We start from the raw sequence: 16,709 nt of genomic DNA, 5'->3' as shown, positions 1-16,709 counted from the left end.
GTGTAATTTTATTGCGCACTGTTGTAAATTGATATCGAGTCCAATTAGAGAGCTTAATGCGCCGCAGATTACATATATTCAACTGAGAGTGTTTTGATGCTATAGAGGGACACGAGCAACGTAGTTCTCGGTTGGAAATATTATCAATGGTTATTTTTTTTTTCTGCTTCCCTGGATGTGGAAATTTTCATCATTTTTATGTTATGTAGAATGCAATGATCGAGTAGCTAGCTTGGCATCGTTGAAAGTATGAGAATATCACATTTTTTTGATATAAAAGTGTTTTTGTAATCCTTTCTGGGCATATTGGCGAAAAAATTGGTAAGATTTTATGGTTTAAATTTGCGTTGTGTGGGATTCGTGCCAGATTCGTCGAAATTTTTTTTAAAAAATGGATCTGGTTCAAAAACTCATTTTGGAAAATGAAAATTTTCAGAATTCTATTACCTATTCAATTGATGGAACTTGAACATTTGTTTTTGAAAAAAAAAATGAAATTACGAGTAAAAATGTTTTCAAGAGGTAAATCAAAAGCTTGAATAAAATTTTGACTTTTGCCAATAAATTTTATTTTCGACCCCCCCTTCCCCCATCTTCCCCTTCAAATATAAAAAACAAGAATCTGATTCTGAATCGACGTAAAATTTTCAAATGTGGTACCTTAAAAAAAATCCTCCATTAAAAATTAAAGGCAATGACTGGATTTTTTTTTTTAACAAGTGTCTTGGTTTTTTCCACTTTTGACATAATTTTGCCCAATTTTCTTTCTTTCACAGTTTTGGGAATTTTTCTGAGGAACGAATTTTTTATAGAATATCCAATCAAAAATGAAAAGGAATGACAAATTTTGGATTTTGATCGAAAACAGATTTCATGTACAATTTTACAAGGTTGCCAAATTGCAGGATTTCTTTACAATTTAGACTAAAAATTGTGAGTTTTTGGCAAATTTCGAGTAAAATAGAATTTTTGCCAAATCAAATATAAAAGTAAAATTTGTTCTGGTTTGAGAACCCCCTCCCCCTCCCTCCCATTTTCTGTGATTTTGTAAAAAATAAGGATTTTGAAATTATTTTTGCTTCAAGCAGAACTTTTCGATCGTTTACAATTTTTAATGCGAGTAAGATTTTTGTAACTTGTGCAAAAAACATGATTTTTTGCTGTTTTAAAAAGAAAAAAAAATTAAAATTATGGAAAAATCATAATTTTCAAGAATCTTGGCAAAAAAGCAACCTGACAAAAAAGCAGAATGTTTCGCTATTTTTGGAACAAAAAAATATTCCGCAATTTTCGACGTAAAACCTGGCAAACAAAATCTGTATTCGAAAAGCTTCACTTTTGACCATTTTGACGAAAAACACCGAATTTCTTCATTTTTGACAATTTCGGCAAAAAGCAAAATTTTATTTAATTTAATTTTTCATAATTCGTGTATGGGGAGGGGGAGAAATAGGATTTTTTACACTTTCGGAAAATAAGCAGGATAATCAGATTTTTTGGAATTTTTGGGAAATAATTTTTTCAAGGTTTTTGGCCAAAAAGACCAGGATTTTAAGCAAATTTTCAATAAAACAGATTTTCTTGCAATTCTTCCCAAAAAATCAGGATTTAAAAAGCTGTAATTCTGATCATTTTTGGACAAAAAACAGAATTTTTTCAAACGACACAAACAAAAAGGTTTCAAAAATTTTTACCAAAAGCAAGATTTATTTATTCAGTTCTTGGCTGTATTTTTTTCAAATTTTCAAGAAAACAAATTTTTTGCAATTTTGGCAAAAAAGGGATTCATTTGTGGCAAAAGATCAGGAATTTTAACATTTTTGAAAAAAAAACAGGATAATTAATATTTGATCAGATTTTTTTTTTAATTTTTGGGAGTAAAACTTTTTCCTTATTTTTGGCCGAAAAGACAACGATTTTATGCAAATTTTCAAGGAATTAGAACTTTTTTCAATTCTTGTCAAAAAATAACGGAATTTAAAAAGCTCCTAATATTTCGTTTGACCATTTTGACAAAACATACAGATTTTTTTTTTGAAACGTTAGGTATAAGGAAGAGGTTTTTGGCAATTTTGGCAAAAAGGCAGATTCTGTTCATTTTTTGGCGACAGGTAGGTAATTTTATGTAAAACTAAGGGAAACAAATTTTTTCGAAATTTTGTAAAAAAAAGGATTGTTTGTAATTTGTAGCAAAAAAGTTAGACTTTTCACACTTTTGACAAAAAAAAGGGTAAAAATGATCTGTCGCAATTTTTGAGAAATTAATTTTTTTTTTTCAATTTCTGACCAAAAAAACTAAGATTACCTATCTGCAACTGGTCAAAAAGCACATTTTGAAAAAAAGTATTACTTTTAACCATTTTGACAAAAACACAGATTTTTTGATATTTTGGCACAAATACAGTTTTTGGCAATTATTTTGGTAGGATTCCTTGCATTTTTGGGAAAAACACGAATTCCTGCAGTTTTGAAGCAAGTCAAGTTTTTTTGTAGTTTGGGCAAAACGTTTTGCATTTTTGGCACCAAGAAACAAATTTTTTTGCTATTTTCAACAAAAATATTACTCCAAAACAGGATTTTTTGCAATTCAAAGAAAAAACAGAATTCTATTAATTTTTAAATAATAAAATCAGAATTTTGTAGCATTTTTGCCAAAGAGCAAGATTGAGAAATTTTGACATAAATCAGAGGTTTTTGACAATTTTGACCAAAAGGGCAAAAAGTTCTGACATTTTTTGCTCAAAAATTGCATTTTTGGTAATTTTGGAAACAATTAGAATGCAAAATTTGAAAAAGCAAATTTTTGGAAATTTTAGTAAAAAACAAAAATTGAATTTTTGTAATTCTTGCCAAAGAAGCAGAATTTTTTACAATTTTGGAAAAGAAGCAAAAAGCAAACCAAATAATACTTAACGTTTTTTGAAATTTTGAAAAATAAATAATTTTCTTCCAATTTTGGAAAAACTAAAATTTTTGAAATTTTGGAAAACCCAAAATTTTTGAAATTTTGAAAAAACCAACATTTTTGAAATTTTGAGAAAACCAAAATTTTTGAAATTTTGGAGTAGAAAGCAAGATTTTGTGGACTTTTGAGTATATAACACATTTTTAAAATTTCAAGAATGAGAATTCTTCAAATTTTGCTCAAACGCAGATCCTATGCCATTTTGACCTTAATGCAAGACAAAATTAGGAACAACAGAATAAGGTTGGTTTCCTAATCTTGGCTCAAATATTTTCAAAAATTCACCAAAAATCGAAAAAAGTGCTTTAAAGCTTGAAATTTTGGCTGGTGATGTTTTGCATACTCTTTCGATTCATTTTTGTGGGATTTAAAAATTGTAATCTGCTAATTAAGACACTGTTGACTTTCAAATCCTTCAAAAAATACGAAATCCGAACGAACCTGTCATATGGGAAATCCCTGAACGAAATAATCCTTCAAACAATTAACATTCAACAATCCATTTTTCACTTCTATAGTTTAGCAGTCAACTTTATAATTATTATATCGAGTAACAAAGAACGTTGAAAGTTATAACCACGCGCATTCTTCATCCTTCTTATTTCCTCAACTTTACATCTGCGAAATCCTCATTATAAACGTATTTGAACTTCAGCCTTGGTTATTCCGAGTCTTTTTCTCAGCCACGCATCTTCTAAATTAGTACGTTTTAATTCTCCATTCATTTATATTCCATTTAATATACTCATAGAGCATACTACGAGTATTATAATGGAAACGAGAAAAAAATAATCCACAACGGCAAAATAGACAGACCAGCCTTTAATGACGTCACACTGAAAACTTTAGACGTATCGCCTACGTGTTCGACGTAAATACGCACTCTGTCGATGTCGATGTCAGTCGGTCGTTTCATCGTTTGTATTCGCAACACCTACCGAAAAAATTTTACGCCGGGTAAATTGAATGGAAAACTGCACGAGTGGGTGGTGGACTGGTGGTCTGGTGGTCTAGCTGAATATACGACGATTTGTCAATGATACCGGGCACAGAGGGGTGGAATTGAAATTTCATACCTAGACTGACGTTTTTCATTCTCATTTCAAGGTCGTCGAAGGCCAGTTTTAATACAAAGTACAACGAGTGGTGAAAGTTGACCAATCGAGCGGGCTGCATGTTCGATAAGCATACATTTTTTCAAATGCAAATTTGGATATATGAGAGCAACAAGTGCTCAGATATTATGCACATATTTTCTCATGCAACCAGGGGTACCAACAATCAACATTGCTAAAATAGGGCTCTGGCCAGATTCCCAAAAATTGCGAAAAATTCAACATATTCTGCCTAAAAATGTCAAAAAAATAACAATTTTGAAAAAAAATCATTATTTTAGTTCAAAATCTTATTTCAAAACAAAGAAACCGAATTCTACAACATATTTGATATGATTTTGCCAGAAAAATTTCAGATTTGGAGAATTACTGTTTATCAAATGAGAAAAAAAGGGGCTTGGTGCACCCTGCAGCCGGACACATGGTTCGAGCAGGATGATCCAGTGTTGCCAAATCCCAAGTTTTATCTTTAGGATTGCAAAATTTTTCATGCTTCCTTAGGAAGTCAAGACTCTCTCGAGAATTCTCAAGAAAAATGAAAAAAAAAATTCCAAGAAATCAAGTGTTTAACTTTGTGAAATGTTCTTAAAATTGAATGTTTTTCAATCGAACGAGTATCGAGCTGGCTCTTTGTCAAATGAGAAGTCTAAAGATTTATGATATTTTACTTGGTGTATCCAGGAAAGGTTTCATTCTTGATAAATTCAAAATTAATTGATTACATGCATCTACATTTCGAAATTTCAGTTCAAAACTTCAAAAGTAGGGAGCTTACACTATTTTCAAGGTTACTAAAAAGAGCTTGAAATTATTCTTTTTCCAACGACATCTACGACGACAAAAAAAGCCCAACAACCCCAAGGGTTTTCAAAAATGACTCCTAAGAATTTTCGAAAAGAAAAGTTAGCAACACTGGGATGATAAAGACAACTCACTACTACAAAGTCCTTAATTATGGATTCGATGAGTTGAAGTTGTGCATGAATGTTCAAAAGGTTGAGAACAAAATCTTACTTTTTTCCAAAATTGCAAAGAAATTGTTCTTTTTGTTGTTTTTTTTTTAATTTGCAAAAAAGCCTAGATTTTTTTCAAAAATTATGAAAGAGAAACATTTTTGAATTTAAAAATGCAAATATTTTGCTATTTTAGCCTGATTTTTTTCCAATGAAAAATCCTGTTTTTTTCCACAAATTAGCAAACAATTCTGCTTCAAATTTGCAAAAATTTGTATTTTTTTGAAAAATTACAAAAATTTGATTTTTTAACCAAAAAATGTTAAAAGTGCAGTTTTTCCAATCAAAATTTTAAAAATTCTGCTTTTTTGGGCTGGTAATTGCAAAAAGTCATGCTTTGTTGCCAAAATTCTCAAAAATCTTGTGTCTGCCAAAAATTTTCTTTTTTGACAGATTTCTTCATGCACAAATCACTAAGAATTTTGTTTCGTCCAAAATTATGAACATTCTGTTTTTTTTTCAAAATTGTCAAAAATTTTGCTTTTTGTGCAAGTTGCAAAAATCTTGCTTTTGCCCAAAATTGAAAATGATTTTTGTTAAAAATGCAAGAAATTCTGATTTTCAATAAAATTGCAAAAATTTAATTTTTCTATCAACAATTTTTCCCATCAAAATTTTAAAAAATTCTGCTTTTTTGGGCAATAGGTATGAAATTGCAAAAAGTCGTACTTTGTTGCCAAAATTCTCAAAAATATCTACTGTCGATCGATAATTTTTCTTTTTTGCCAGATTTATTCCTTGCTCAAATAACTAACAATAAGAATTTATTCTGTTTCGTCCAAAAATACATAAATTCTATTTTTTATTTTTTTTCAAAATTGCCAAAAATTAATTTGCTTTTTTTACAATTTGTAAAAATCTTGCTTTTACTCACAGTTGTGAATGATTGTTGTAAAACATGCAAACAATTCTGCTTTTCAATGAAATTGGAAAAATCTCCATTTTTTCGAACCAAATTGCAAAACTTTTGGATTTTTTGGTCAAATTGCAAAAATTCAATTTTTTCACCAAGAAATGTTAAAAGTGCAGTTTTTCCAATCAAAATTTTAAAAAATTCTGCTTTTTTGGGCAATAGGAATGTAATTGCAAAAAAACATGCTTTGTTACCAAAATTCTCAAAAATACTGTCTGTCAATAATTTTTCTTTTTTGTCAGATTTCTTCCTTGCTCAAATCACTAAGAATTCGGTTTTGTCCAAAAATACATAAATTCTGTTTTTTTTTCAAAATTTCCAAAAATTTTGTTTTTTGTACAAGTTGCAAAAACCTTGCTTTCACTCAATATTGTGAATGATTTTTGTAAAAAATGCAAACAATTCTGCTTTTTAATGAAATATTAAAAAAAATTCCCATTTTTTAACCAAATTGCAAAACTTTGGGATTTTTTGATCAAATTGCAAAAATTTGCTCTTTTGCCAAAAGTGCCAAAACTGATAAATTCTGTTTTTCTTTCTCCAAAAAATGCAAAAAAAAATTGTTTCTATCCAAAATAGCAAAGAACTCCCGCTTTCTAACCAAATTGACAAAAATCCGTTTTTCTCGAAAATTGCAAAAAAAAAAAATTTTTCAGCTGTGGAATTTTGTTTTTTGACTGAGATTTTTTTTCATTATGATACAAAAAATACTTTTTGTAATTTTGTATTTTTTTTTGTCTGCAGAAATCTGTTTTTCCTCGAATATGTAGTGGGAGAAAAATACACGCAGTTCTCCCACTTATGTGGGAGAAAAATATTTTTATCAATCACCTACACTGGGAGAAATTTACATACAAAAAGTTCAGTCACCTTAATGGGAGAAAATTTTCCTGTCTCCTAATTGGGAGGAAAATTCTCATTCGCCATAGCAGCAGAATATTTTCCCACCCCCTAAGCGACAGATTTTTGATCATTTTAGTGACCAATTATGACGTCAGTGACCAAGCCGCGACAATTTAAACTTCCTACTCAGTGGTGGTGGCCCTTATGTCCATATTATAATCAAGAAATTATCGAACATATCCGATTATACTCGATTACATCATCGTTTTTTAGGTGGTGGCGCCAAGCTGTCCACCACTCTCACAATAACAACCAATAGAAAACCAGTTCAACACGAATATCGCCGAGTATAATCGAACATGACGTAATTCTAGCGCCAGCTGCAAAAGATAGCGCCGCTAGAAGCGTTGAGCGCGTGCCCCACTGACTGCATACGTTCCCCCGCCCGATTTCTCGTAAAAAGCGCAGTTATAAAAGCTCTGATCCGAGACAATTTAGGCAGGACTGCAGACATCGACGCCACCAAGTATAGTTCCAACTTTACTTCCATCCAGAAGAGACCAATAAATCCATCTTTAGCTCAATATTTCCAACTGTAGTTCCTACTGTTTCCAGCTTTAGCTTTCTTCAGTTCGTGATTTATTGGACTTTGATGAATTTTGGCATCTGCAGCCTCGGACTTTGTCATCATCTGCGATGACAATCATCGTTTCTCAAGTTAAGTCCCTATGGGTCAATTAGTGAATCTTCAGCTGTCTCAGATCACTCTTTGAAATGCACAGAGATAGGTTTTAATAACAAGTTGCCTTGGTTCCCATTCCAACTTTAGATTTAAGTTTCAAGACCTTGGCTCACATTGTCTTTCTTTATTTTCCTTTTTGTTTGAAAATGACGTATCACTCAGGACGTGCATTTTAGTTTTAAGTTCAACGGATGGTTCACTTTGTTTCTTTCTTTTTTCTTTTTTCAATATTTATTTTCCTTTTTGTTGCTCCTAGTATAAGTATTCCCAAAGTTCCCCAGGGTTGCGATCCTTTTTATTTGTCTTTGTTTTATCCCTTAAGTATAAGAATAAATGTCCTAAATGTGAATTTGTCTTGGACTTTTATTCAACTTTCGTGACTTTGAGAATTCAATGAATATTTCCAACTTTACCATAAATATACCATTCCGTCGAAAGTTCAATCATTTCTTAGCTCAAGCTTCAATTAATCCAACTTTAACCCCACATATTATAAATATGTAAATATTGGGGAGGGAACCCATTTGACATCCGCAATTCGTCCAATCCTGATATCTCGATGAGCTAGTTATAGAATCGCGAGAGATATCAATTTTGACATCACCAATATTTCCATCACTATTTTTCCAACAGAAGGAGAGTGCATGAATCCGATATCCAGATGGCCATAGAGGATTTGAATTAGTCTATATTTTCTTATCTTCAAAGAAATCAAGATTCAAAAATTTCCATTTTTGAATTCTTGGTGAAAAATCAAAAACTTCAAAATCAAAAATTTAATTTTTTATTTTATGGTAGTTTTTGGGTTTTTCCGAAAATTTCTCCCTCCACAAATATTGCAACGAAAATTGCCTTTTTTTTTCAAAGTTGTGGAATTTGTAATTTCCCTTGTTTTTTAAAATAATTTTATCTTTTGGAACTGAACCATTTTCCCAAAAACAGGTTGGGTAAGGGCTAGAGCGAAAAAAACAATCGGAAATGTCTTCTCTCGAGGACCCATATCTTTACTCCAGAGTCACCTCCAGAGCTGAAATTTTTTCTGGGTGACTTTCAACTCAAAATGAAGATCTCCGCTGAATTTGGTCAAAATCCTCCGCCATTTTTTTTCACAATACGAGTACACCCTAAGTAATGATAATTTCTTTCACCAATTAATTATATAAGTACTGCAGTCATCAATATTGCATCATAATTTCTAGTACAATAAATACCAGTAAATAGCTCAGGAAATCAAGTAAACGTGGCGAGAATTCGTCCTAAATTAAAATCATCAAATCTAAAGGGTGTTTCCTACCGAATACACTCTCGATAAAAATTAAAAGCCACGAAATGAAATTTCCCCCAGTTCAGATTAGCTGTATACTCGTATACGATTGTCATGTCGTGTTCATTGGCAATAAAGTCAGCTAGGAACCAATTTCGGTAATATTACGCGTTGCTGGCTGTGCCGAATTACGATGAAAGCACACGAGATTGTGAGGCACACGTGTTTCTGCGAAAAGTGTGTTCACGAGTATCATGCGGTGCACAACTGCACATTGGCATTTTGCCATTCTAGATCACGACACGATGCACGTGGTGTGTTGTACTGTGAGGCCTTTGCAACATAAAGAAATACTCGACGATTTAAAGTACCAATAATCTCGTATGTATGTGGCATCGAGACACGAGAATATTGGCCTTTTCGGGAAGAAAACTGTTTTATTGTTTATTGGTTTATTTACAATGGTACTCGTCGTCGTGTACTCGTATGTAATGGTAATCGAATTACATCGTGTCGTATAATTTCGCACGCCTTTACCTAACCGCGTTAAAGTTCATTCGAACGTAATAACAAATTTTACTCCATGTTCGTCTCTCGTCTGGCTCTCCAGATCCATCTACTACTTACTATTGCTGTTGGCTGCCATATATGGGCGAGACTCTCGAATCGAGGAACCCCCACGTCCCCCTGCTCCACAGTACAGCATATATATGATGAAAGGAGGCGAGGAGTTCGCCTCGAAGTAGCTTGTTTATCTTATTCTGTACTGTTAAATTATCGCCTGGTTGTCTGAATTTTCGGTTATTACGTTCTTTTCCCACCCTGTCGCCTCCGCCACCCCCTCGAGCCGCTTTTCCGACCCCCCTCAGCCCCCCCTCGAACGCGCCGCGGCGTCTTAGTTACCAAGTGGCGTTGACTGTTCCGTTTTCACTTTTCACTATGTGTGTGTGTGGATGGCGATGGCGTTGTTATTGTTGATGTTGTTATGGGTATCGTGCAGTGTATTCGCGTTATCAACAACGACCGCCGTTCACTTTTATCATTGTGGTTTCACGGTGCAATTGAATAGACGTGATTCGCGCTGCTATTCTTGAGCTTTTTTTTTCTCTCTCGCGGATGCGTTTTCGCTTCTGGTGTAATTTTGCTTGCCCTTTGCGCGCGTGAAATTTGCGTTATTGTTGTAATAGTGCGACGGTTTGTAAAAATGACGTTTTCCGAGACCGAAGAGGAAAAGTAAGATTTGAAAATTTGAAACATTTTTTTTATTTTTGATGGAATTGTGGTGTGGATAGGGTTTGAAGAGGGCAATTGGAATTTGTGGATTTTTGGATGGGATGATTTTTTGATGTGTATTGAAAACGATTTTCCCAAATTTTTTGATTTTTTTTTTGAAAAATTTTTTTTTCAAATTTTTTGATTTTTTTTTGAAAAAAATTTTTTCAAATTTTTTGATTTTTTTTTGAAAAAAATTTTTCCAAATTTTTTAATTTTTTCAAATTTTTCCCATTTTTAAATTTATTTTCTTCGTTGATTGACTCGAATTTCTGCCCAAAACCCATGTTCTATGCTGATGGCATTTTTTATAATATTGTTACACAATAATGTGATATTTATAGAGATCCCTTCTACTCCCCCATCAACCAATTGTTGTGTACGTATTTCAGTTCAAGTAAACCTACAAGTCTATTCATGAAGTCTGCAGCGTTCGATTTCATAAATTATTAATATTATCGCTGTAAAAGGGCGTTAGGTATATGATAGGTAGGTAGGTAGGTATATTTGAGGGGGGAAAAAAATTCACGTGTTGTGAAGAAGATATTATAGTTATAGGTAGGCATAGGCGAACTCTATTAAATGCCAATGACCCAGATGATGCCATTTTCACAGCGTAGGAAAAAAAAACTCTACAGTAAAGAATAAACGCGCTTGGTATTCTTTCTTGTTTATATAGTTGCGTTGCTCTGTCATTAATTTCAATCGTTGCCCGATGTTTATTTAGCTGGAAATAGAGGATGAGCACGAGTAATCGTAATTTTTCAACGATTCGTGTATAGAGTTTTTTTTTCTCTATACCTGCTACGTCTTAGAGGCGCGATAATGCGAGCCAAAAGCATTTTCCAGTAGAAATACTCAGCTGTACCTGTTCCTGTACCACTATAATATGTATCGATACGTGTGTGTTAACGGTGAATTTTTTTCTTCTTTTGTTGTAGATATGAAAGACTTTTACGTCGAGCAAAAACCGAAGATTTGAGCGAAATATCAGGTATTGGTTGCCTATACCAAAGCGGTCACGATCGTTATGGCAGACCTGTGATAGTATTCGTTGGCAAATGGTTCCGATTCAAAGACATAAATCTCGACAAAGTGAGTTGAATATACCTACTACCTTATCGATACAGTACGTAGATATTTAGGTTAGCTGTACCTACTAACTCGTATACTGGTAATTGTAATTATACTATTTTAGCGTTAAGAATTACGTATGTGGGTTATTTCAATGGCTATATTATGACGACGACTATATGACGAGAGAGTGAAAGATTCGGTTAAAGTTTTTACTCGTATATCTGTTATTGATGTTTTTACTTTTGGGTTTAGGTTTTTAGGTGAGGGTTTGGGTTGTGTGTGCAGGTTCGTACTCGTAGGTCATGCTCAAATGTCACATTTATTAGGCTACGGGTGCGAGGTGTATTTGATAAATGGCCTTTGCCTGGGTAATAGCGTGTCTGGTGTGCTGGCGAAGTAAGTAATTCACCACCGATGGTAGATAAAAAATTATACGGCGTTCATTTATTTAATGAGGTGTACCAGTTTTCAAAGTCTAGTGCAATAGTATGGCGATGGATTGTGATGGAGGTGGCGCTGGTTAGACTTTTGGGGAGGCTGGTGGAAAATTTTGAAGGATTGGGGAATGGATTTGGGAGAATGGAGATGGGAGTGTGCTGAGTGGATTATTTTTTTGGGGCATGGCGATTTTTTTGGTTTTTATGAACCACTGCTCTGCTACCATGTAGATGAATTGGTTGGGATTTCGGTGTTTGAGGGAGTATTTTTTGGTGTATTAGGTGGGTTTTTGTGGTTCCATTGGCTAAGGAATGGGCTGGGATTTCAGTGCAGTTGGGGTAGTTTTTGAATTATTGTTTTGAGCCACTGCTCTGCTACCATGTGGATGAATTGTGTGGAATTTCGGTGTTTGAGGCGGTATTTTGGGTATCAGGTGGATTTTTTTGGTTACTAGAGGAAATGTGATACAGGACTGGGATTTTAGTGGAGTTGTGGTGGTTCTTGAGCTATTGTTTCGAACCACTGCTCTGCTACCATGTGGATGAATTGTATGGAATTTCAGTGTTTGAAACAGAATTTTATACATCAGGTGCGTTTTTTTGGTTCTTGAGGGAAGGAGGTAAAATTGGGCTAGGATTGTGGTGGAGTTGTATTGGTTCTTGAATTATTGTTCTGAACCACTGCTCTGCTACCATGTGGACGAATTGTATGGAATTTCGGTGTTTGAGGCAGTATTTTATGTATCGGGTGGATTGTTTTGGTTCCTCAAGGAGTTGTGATAGTTCTTGAATTATTGTTCTGAACCACTGCTCTGCTACCATGTGGACAAATTGTATGGAATTTCGGTGTCTGAGGCAGTAATTTATGTATCTGGTGGATTTTTTTGGTTCCTTAAGGAAACGTAATGTAGCGCTAGGATTTCAGTGGAGTTGTGGTGGTTCTTGAATTATTGTTCTGAACCACGGCTCTGCTACCATTTAGGTGAAATTTGCTTAATTTCGATGTTTATGGAGCAGAAATTGTTTACTTATTAATTTATCCGTTTGCCAAGTTTATGGGGAAAAAGTTTGATATGGGCTGAAATTTTAGTGGAGTTTTGGTGACCCGAGACATATATTATGAATAAACCACTGCTCTGCTACCATATGAATGAATTGCGCTCAATTTATGTTTTATTTCGGTGTTTGGGGCCGTATTTGTCCACTTGTTTTGTTTCTTGAGAATGTGAATGAAAGAATGAATTGAAGGATGAATGGGAGAAAGAAAGAAAGAAACGAAAAAATGAAAAGAGGAAAAGACAAAAGGACAAAATGACAAAAAGACGAAAAGACAAAAAGACGAGAAGGCGAAAAGGCAAAAAGGCAAAAAGACGAAAAGATGGACAGATCGAAAGACGGAAAGACAGAAAGTCTGGATTGAAGAATGAATTGAAGAAGAAAGAAAGGCCGAAAATACAAAACTTGACTTTACCAACTCGATTTAAATTTCACACGACGACGGGTGTAATAATCAAGTAATTACGAACACCTCCCCCCCCCCCCAAAAAAAAAGAAAGTAAAAAAAAGTCCTGACTTTTTATCAGAAAATTAAAATCGAAAAGTTCATAGGTGAGGTGCAAATAACATAGAAATGTATGTTTTCTGTATTTTTTCTTCCAATTTTTTCAGGGAAAATTCCAAAAATTGGCCAACTTATGGAATACAATACATATGGAAATTGAGCCTTTTATCGAAAAAATCTCTACGTTGAACTTTTGGCAATTATTTTTAAACTTTTCTCAATCATCTGTTACGCTACAAAAGTAATCGATCGCCTGCTCAAAACGTAAAATCAATTGTAATCTCATAAAATTGACTTTCCAATCGAAAGTCGATCATTATTGAAAATCGATCAATTGAATCACAAAAATCGATCAATTTTCGATTTTCGATATTATATGATCGAAATACTTGAAAATCGATCATAAAATCTAAAATCGATAATCGAATGCCAAGAATCGATTCATTTTCGATTTTCGATCTTAGTTGATTGATCTTGAAAATCAATTTTCGACTCAACATTGCACCTTCCGTAAAAAAATCGATCAATCTAACTCCAAAAATCGATTCATTTTCAATCTTCTATTCCATATGATCGATCAAGTTCGAAATGAAAAATCGATTTTATCCTCAATAATGAACTCCACAATCAGAATCGATTAATCGAATTCCAAAAATCGATCCATTTTCGATTTTCGACCTCACGCGGTCAATCATGTTCGATATGAAAAAATCATTTTCATCCTCGAAAATGAACTTCGCAATCTAAAATGTAATTATTGAAAATCGATTAATCGAATTTCAAAAATCGATTCATCATCGATTTTCGACTTTCGATTTTACACGATCAATCCTGTTCGAGATGAAAAAATCAACTCTATCCTCAGAAAAGGACTTTGCAATATAAATTCAGTAATTATTGAAAATCGATTAATCGAATTCCAAAAATCGATTCATTTTCGATTCTCGACTTCACGCGATCAATCATGTCCAAAATGAAAAAAAAATCAATTCTATCCTTAGAAACGAACTTTGCAATCTAAATTCAGTAATAATTATTGAAAATCGATTAATAAAATTCCAAAAATCGATTCATTTTCGATTTTAGACCTCACACGGTCAATTATGTTCGATATAAAAAAATCATTTTCATCATCGAAAATCAATTCATTTTCGATTTTCGACTTTACACGATCAATCATGTTCGATATGAAAAAATAAGTTCTATCCTCAGAAATGAACTTTGCAATCTAAAATCAGTAATTATCGACATAGAAAGTTGGAATTTGGACTATTTGGAGTGTACCATGTTTTCAAGGCACTGAAACGACTGGAAACGATTTTGAATCGTTTTGAGCAGTTCTGGAGCCTCCAGAGTAGATGTTTTAAAAAGCTGAAATTTCCATAATTTTACCCAATGAAGATGAAAAGCTAAAATTTATTTTATTTTGTAAGTCGAGTCGATCGGAGATGGTTCCAGGCTGTTCTGAACCCTCCAGCCATATTTTAGAAATTCTAGATTTTTTAAAAATTCCATAAAAAGCGTCCAAATTGTCATAAATAAAGTAAATTGTAGATTTTCAACTTCAGTGGGTCAAGTTTAGTGGAAATTTCGGCTTTCAAAAACCTACTTGGGGGCTCCAGAATTGCTCAAAACGGTTAAAATCGTTTCTAAACGATTTGGTGGATCAAAAATGTACCAAAAACCAGCTTTCTTGGTAAATTTGGCAAAATTCCGATTTTTCTCCATTTTGAGGCCAAATTTAAGTCTAAAAAATTAACTAAAAATTGAAATTTCCGCGAGCTTGAAAGGAAATCAAACAATAGGACATTATTTTCTCACAACATCCGACAACTTCAGGAGATAAAGTTCTAAAAAAGGAAACTCTCAAAAATGGTCCATCCTTAGGTGCATCTCTACTGGAAGTTCGAGCTCGGACCAATTTTGACTCATTTGAGTAACGGTCAACACACAATACACCCTTTTGTATAATTTCTTACAATCTCGAATCCATAGAGGTAGAGGGAATCACTTCAACGATGCCAATTTCAACCTCCACACATTTCGAGATCTCATTAAATCTCATTTTCCTGTCTCTTGTCCCCTCCAATCACATCTCATCGACGAAGATTGCGGCTAACCTCAGGACTGAAATCGATGTTGGGAAAAAGTTCGTTGACACGCGCCACGCCAGCTCGATTTCATCAATTTGTTGCCAAAATATCGCCTCGCTGTGGTTCTTTTCTTGAAAATGAGATTGGCAAAAAGTGAGGCAAAAAATGGCAACTCTAAAGGGTGGTAACTGCTAACGTATTTGGTCGGCCAATTAATTTAACGAGAATTGGCTAACGTCGGTGGCGTATTGGGGTTAACCTGCGTTAATTTCGTAAATGCGCGCTCGTGTACTTACTACAGCGAAAAAATATCAAATTACATTGAAACGTCGTAGTCGTCGTCGTCGGATAAAAGCTCTATACGAAAATTGTACAATTTTTTGTCTTTTTCCCTCAAAAACTTGTCCTTACCCTGTACTCGAATCGTACCTACCCCTTTATCTAATTTGAAGGAAAATCCTATACAATGCACTCTCGCAGATCATTGCTACACACGAACTCAGTCAACAGATTGAGTTTTTTTTCTCGCCTCATTTCTCGCCTTATTGTAGCAACAGTGGCAGCGCAGTTTATTATTTCGTTGTAATTACACGAGTCGCGCTGCATTTTATAGATTTTCATTTGTAAAACATTTGTCGTCGCTGAACGCGAGTTGTATTGTTTCAACCAAAAGGTTTTATCATTAAAAATGCATTTTTTTTTTGTTTACAACCATAAAACAGCGACAACGTACGTACAATTGTATAAAATTATACCGCCGGTACAAACAAGACAGACAGATAGAAAACTTGCAAAGACAAATCCGATTCACCATGATGGCGTTGAAACCCTATGTCATTTTCATATTTTTTTTCTACTCGTATCTGCATCTCTCTGGGTAGAAAAACGAAAAAGTAAATTTTTCATTAAAATTTCATTCCCCTTGTAGGCCAGGAAAATTAGCATTGCATTGGGAAAAGTGATGTAGAAAAGCTGAATTTTTGGTTTACTGGTTCATTTTTATGTGCTATAAGCACGAATCTGAGGTGTTACTAAGATCACAGTTATCGTTTGAAAATATTATTGCATACAAGAACGAAGAATTGACCTCGCAGATGTACTCAAAAATTATTGTAGATCCTCATTGCAGGCATGTTGAATTGGGATATCTCCCCCTCCTCCCTCATTAAAAATAGTGAATTCATAATATGACCAATTGACTATATAGGTAAACTAACACACTCGTAAAATATCACTGGATGACAATCAATCTTCTCTATGAGTAAATAATTTGAATTTTTGGCTAAAAATCGTGGCAATTAAGAATTTTTGGCCAATGTTACAATTGAAGACTTAAATTTCTTGCAAAAATCAAGATTTTATTGCACTTTAGCAAAGAAAAATCTGTACCTTTTTTCAATTTCTGATAAAAAAA

General features: G+C 33.6%; 1 protein-coding gene across 1 annotated transcript in view; it reads left to right on the top strand.

Moving 5' to 3' along the window:
• Gdap2 (ganglioside induced differentiation associated protein 2) overlaps window positions 1-16,709 on the top strand; it is a 151,658-nt gene that overhangs the window by 86,076 nt on the left and 48,873 nt on the right. Inside the window, exon 8 of the mRNA XM_065365114.1 lies at window positions 11,069-11,222. Within this exon, the coding sequence (XP_065221186.1) occupies window positions 11,069-11,222 (154 nt within the window). The remainder of the gene's footprint in view (window positions 1-11,068; window positions 11,223-16,709) is intronic.

This window comes from Planococcus citri, chromosome 1 (assembly GCF_950023065.1).
Source record: "Planococcus citri chromosome 1, ihPlaCitr1.1, whole genome shotgun sequence".
NCBI classification, from domain to species: Eukaryota; Metazoa; Arthropoda; class Insecta; order Hemiptera; family Pseudococcidae; genus Planococcus; species Planococcus citri.
Note: the sequence above shows the minus strand (reverse complement) of the source record. Positions and strands in the feature narration are given on the sequence as shown.